The 5,222-nt window shown below is 44.8% G+C and overlaps 1 protein-coding gene across 1 annotated transcript in view; it reads left to right on the forward strand.

The window, feature by feature from the left end:
• The first annotated feature begins 233 nt into the window (after nt 1-233).
• Nucleotides 234-5,222, forward strand: part of LOC119320697 (alpha/beta-gliadin A-V-like) — a 27,485-nt gene continuing 22,496 nt past the window's right edge. Inside the window, exons 1-3 of the mRNA XM_037594670.1 lie at nt 234-243; nt 1,366-1,623; nt 1,678-1,991. Of these exons, the coding sequence (XP_037450567.1) occupies nt 234-243; nt 1,366-1,623; nt 1,678-1,991 (582 nt within the window). The remainder of the gene's footprint in view (nt 244-1,365; nt 1,624-1,677; nt 1,992-5,222) is intronic.

Below are 5,222 nucleotides of genomic sequence, written 5' to 3' on the forward strand. Positions count from 1 at the left end.
GGGGTCTCGAACGCCTACTCGCGCATACGTACGGCCAGGGCTCGTGTACATGGCTGGGTCGGAACGGAGAAACAGCGTCGTCGTCGTGTGCATGGGGATCCAACCGGCTGGGTCGGAATGGAATGTGTCGTCGTGTTCATCGGGAGGGCTTGGATGGAACAGGCGATGGAAAAGAGGCCTGGCATACCACAGAACGGAGGACACGGCCTTGTGTTTGACTGGCCACATTCGAAATGGGATCCGGTACATCGGGAGGGATCTAGCGTACCGCAAAACGGAGGAAACGGACCTCCTACGATCGAAACGGGGTCCTGTTGATCGGGAGGGGTGTGGCGTACCGCAAAACGGACGAAACGGACTTGTGTTGGAGCGCTACGGTCAAAATGGAAGTCCTGTTCATCGGGAGGGGTGTGGCGTACCGCAAAACGGGACTCCACGGGATATTGTTCATCTCCACCATCGACCTCCTCCAGCCTCCACAGCCTACTATTCATCCACCTTCGACCTCCTCCAGCCTCCACCTGCGACTGTTCTTCCACGGGCTCCTGTTCATCCAGCCTCCACCGCGTGCTACTCCACTGGCTACTGTTCAACCACCCCTCTCCATGGGCTCGTGTTCAACCACCCCTCCATGGGCTACTGTTCATCCACCCCTCTACCGTCTACTGTTCATCTAGCCCTCCACGGGGTCGTCCTGTTCATCCAGCCCTCCATGGGTCCTGTTCATCCAGCCCCAACCAGCTCGATCGATCGGGGTCCTGTTCATCCAGAGGCAACGCCACGGGGTCTTGTTCATCCACCCCCACCGCTCACTGTTCATCCACCCCCCCCCCATCCGCAACAATCACTGTTCATCCAGAGGCAGCATCGATCGCCTTCAGTTAGCAGCAGTAGCAAAGGAATCGCTCGATCGGGTTCAGTTAACAGCCATCGATCGATCGCTCGGGTTTAGTAACGCGTAGCCTGCAGTGCAATCGCTCGGGTTCAGTTAGAGTCCAGTGCCTCACTCGGGTTCAGTTAGAGCCAACGCCTCGCACACACGCGCGTATGTGTAATAGAGAAATGTGCATCGCTCGGCCCCCGAAACCCACCGTAACCGGGAACTCCTCGAAATTTTCCTCGCCCTCGCTTCTACCACAGTTTTTCCATCATGGACGGCCCAAAGAATGTCATGCAGCTGCGTCTCCGGCCCGCCCAGGACGAAAAGCCCATTTTCTGTCATGATTTTTTGTCATAGAAGTAGGAGCCCACCATATCTATGATGATACCGGGTTTTGTCACAATTATCGTCATAGAAGTGTCATAAGTATGACAGAATTTTTTTTCGTTCGGCCCAAAATGTCACGGATGTGTCTTTTTTTGTAGTGCAACCAATTTCACAGCAACAAGCACAACAACAACAACAACAACAACAACAACAAATCCTTCAACAAATTCTGCAACAACAACTGATTCCATGCAGGGATGTCATCTTGCAACAACCCAACATAGCACATGCAAGCTCACAAGTATCGCAACAAAGTTACCAACTTTTGCAACAATTATGTTGTCAGCAACTGTGGCAGACCCCTGAGCAGTCACGGTGCCAAGCCATCCACAATGTCGTTCATGCTATTATTCTGCATCATCATCATCATCATCATCAACATTAACAACAACAACAACAACAACAACAACAACAACAACAACAACAACAGCAACAACAACAACAACAACAACAACAACAACAACAACAACAACAACAACAACAACAACAACGACAACGACAACGACAACAACAACAACAACAACAACAACAACAACAACAACAACCGTCGAGCCAGGTCTCCTACCAGCAGCCTCAGCAAAAATATCCATCAGGCCAAGGCTCCTTCCAGCCATCTCAGCAAAACCCACAGGCCCAGGGCTTTGTACAACCTCAGCAACTGCCCCAGTTCGAGAAAATAAGGAACCTAGCGTTGCAGACGCTACCAGCAATGTGCAATGTCTACATCCCTCCATATTCTCGACCACCATTGCGCCAATTGGCATCGTCGGCACTAACTGAGAAGAGAAGAACTCTAGTACTAGATATATGAAACACCATTTTCTTAAACCATGGTTTGGTCATTGTAGCGGTGAAAAATAAAGTGACATGCACTATCATGTAAGAACCCGAACTAGACTATTTCAAAGTTGGAAATAAAAGACAAACACAGGTCTTGTCTGCATATGATTGTTTGTTTGAGTTCCATTCATGTGCCCATTCACAAGTTCACCCCTAATTATATATATTAAGCATTTAGTAGATGTTTATGAGCATTAATCTAAAGATAACAAAATGAATCTGAAACTTGAATTTAATTGAAGTATTTTTTGGACTTTCAAATTGAGCATTGATAGTGAGGACTATCCACATCCTTGGCTTGCCCTTGATCAATTATTTCCAAAGAAGCATTCAATTCATCAGTGAATTACATTGATTTTTGTGGCTTGTACTTCTCCTCAACATGAGTATCTTTATTGCGGCTACTCCAAATCTCCCACATAACTGAAGCATTAATAGCGATCTTCCTTGCATCAAGGAAATATGGATCAAAGATATCTCTTGACCATGTTTCCGGGTGCAACCTTGAGAGTTTTATGTCAAAATATTCTCAAGCAGAATCCAAGAATAAACTTGGATGCTCACATGTGATAAGGGCATATGAAGTAACATTTCCTCGCCAAGGCCACACATAGGGCACACACATAACCCCATCACATGCCTTTTTAGTTACGCATATGATGGTTGCTTGTTTTTAATTACTCTGCACCAAAATACTCTTAACTTGGATTGTAGCTTTCATTGCCTTTTCAATTTTTCTTCCCCATTAGATGAACTAGACAATCTAGCTACCACACGATACCTTGTATTCATCACGGCTCTGTACAACAATTGAGCAGAAGACATGTCATTTCTTTACCATACCCATGAGCAAATGTTCTCTGCTACTCCCTCCGTCCCAAAATACTTGTCATTAAAATGGATAAAAGAGTATGTATCTAGATGTGTTTTAGTTCTAAATACATCTCTTTTTGTCCATTTTGATGACAAGTATTTCCGGACGGAGGGAGTACATTGTTTTGTCGTGGCATATTAAGGATGGCCAGTTCACCTGATGGATAAACACGTAATGAATGAATGGAGTGTTCAAGTCGCCCGTGTTTTTCATCGATAACATCAGCTACAAGTTGGACCAGAGTTCCTCACATGCATGTATCATAGTGGTTTCATCAGCGGTGTGCCCTGCACCCATTTATCATACAATATCTCTGTAGTATGTGCATTCCCATTTTTTCACAACATACCCTCCTTCAAACGTTCTCGCCCTTTCAGAATAGCATGCCAAGTTAGTGATGCACTATGCGGGAACCCGCATTTGAAAAAAGAAAGAATCTCATTTCATGGTATCTTCCATGAAGGACCCTCGTACACGAGCTATCTAGATAGAAATAGCCATGTGTGTTTAGCCAACTTTGCATAAGTGAATATATCAAGGTCGTGGTACCCCAAGCCTCCAATTACACCCGACCTCTCTACCAACAAGATGTCCAAATACATCAAGGATACACACATCCAAAAAAGAAAATAAAAAGAACAGAAGAAAAAAATACCCCTCCAGGGTGATCAATCGCTAGCATGCATCAGCAGCACTCTAACCACCACCGAAGACTATGCCCAGATTACAAAAAAGGTTCTCCAAAAGCAACGCCCCCAAGAAGGAAACAATGCACAAGCGTTGTCGTTACCCGATCGAAGATCTTGGGTTTTCACCCTCGAAAAATTGTGAGTTCACCCAAAAACAATGCCTTCAACAAGGCCATTGCCAAGTACAACCAATGAGGGCCAGACCTTGGTGTTTCACCCTAGGAATTGAGAATCTATACTCGAGGAGTACCACCAAAAATGCATCACCCTCCTCTCAATCCAAACTTGCAGAAAAAGATCAATGATGCCGCATCGTGCCACCCATATCCGTGGAGGCCTGAACTTGGCAAGACGCCAACCATGGCTGGAGATGGGGACCAGCCACTCCTGGCCAGATCTGGTGACTCCTAGTCCCACCACTGCCGCTACGGTGGCACCACGTGTAGCATACCAGATTCCATGGGTGTTAGAATCATTACTATGTAATCTAGATTATTGACTCTCGTGCAAGTGGGAGACTGGAGGAAATATGCCCTAGAGGCAATAATAAAGTTGTTATTTATATTTCCTTATATCATGATAAATGTTAATTATTCATGCTAGAATTGTATTAACCGGAAACTTAGTGCATGTGTGGACATAGACAAAACAAAGTGTCCCTAGTGTGCCTCTACTGGACTAGCTCGTTAATCAAAGATGGTTATGTTTCCTGACCGTAGACATGTGTTATCATTTGATGAACGAGATCAAACCATTATAGAATGATGTGATGGACAAGGCCCATACGTTAGCTTAGCATAATGATCGTTAAATTTTATTGCTATTTCTTTCTCCATGACTTATACATGTTCCTCTGACTATGAGAGTATGCAACTCCCGAATACCGGAGGAACACCTTGTGTGCTATCAAACATCACAACGTAACTGGGTAATTATAAAGATGCTCTACAGGTGTCTCTGAAGGTGTTTGTTGAGTTGGCGTAGATCGAGATTAGGATTTGTCACTCCGTGCATCAGTGAGGTAGCTCTGGGCCCTCTCGGTAATGCTCATCACTATAAGCCTTGCAAGCAATATGACTAATGAGTTAGTTATGGGATGATGCATTATAGAACGAGTAAAGAGACTTTTCGGTAACGAGATTGAACTAGGTATGAAGATACCAACAATCGAATCTCAGGCAAGTAACATACCGATGACAAAGGGAACAATGTATGTTGTTATGCGGTTTGACCGATAAAGATCTTCGTAGAATTTGTGGGAACCAATATGAGCATCCAGGTTCCGCTATTGGTTATTGATCGGAGATGTGTCTCGATCATGTCTACATAGTTCTCGAACCCGTAGGGTCTACATGCTTAACGTTTGATGACGATTTTTATTATGAGTTATGTGTTTTGGAGACTGAAGTTTGTTCGGAGTCCCGGATGAGATCACGGACATAATGAGTCTCTAAATGGTCGAGAGGTAAAGATTGATATATTGGAATATTACATTCGGACACCGGAATGGTTTTGGGAAGTTTCGGATAAGTTTTGAAGTACCAGGAGGTTA

This window comes from Triticum dicoccoides, chromosome 6B (assembly GCF_002162155.2).
Source record: "Triticum dicoccoides isolate Atlit2015 ecotype Zavitan chromosome 6B, WEW_v2.0, whole genome shotgun sequence".
NCBI classification, from domain to species: Eukaryota; Viridiplantae; Streptophyta; class Magnoliopsida; order Poales; family Poaceae; genus Triticum; species Triticum dicoccoides.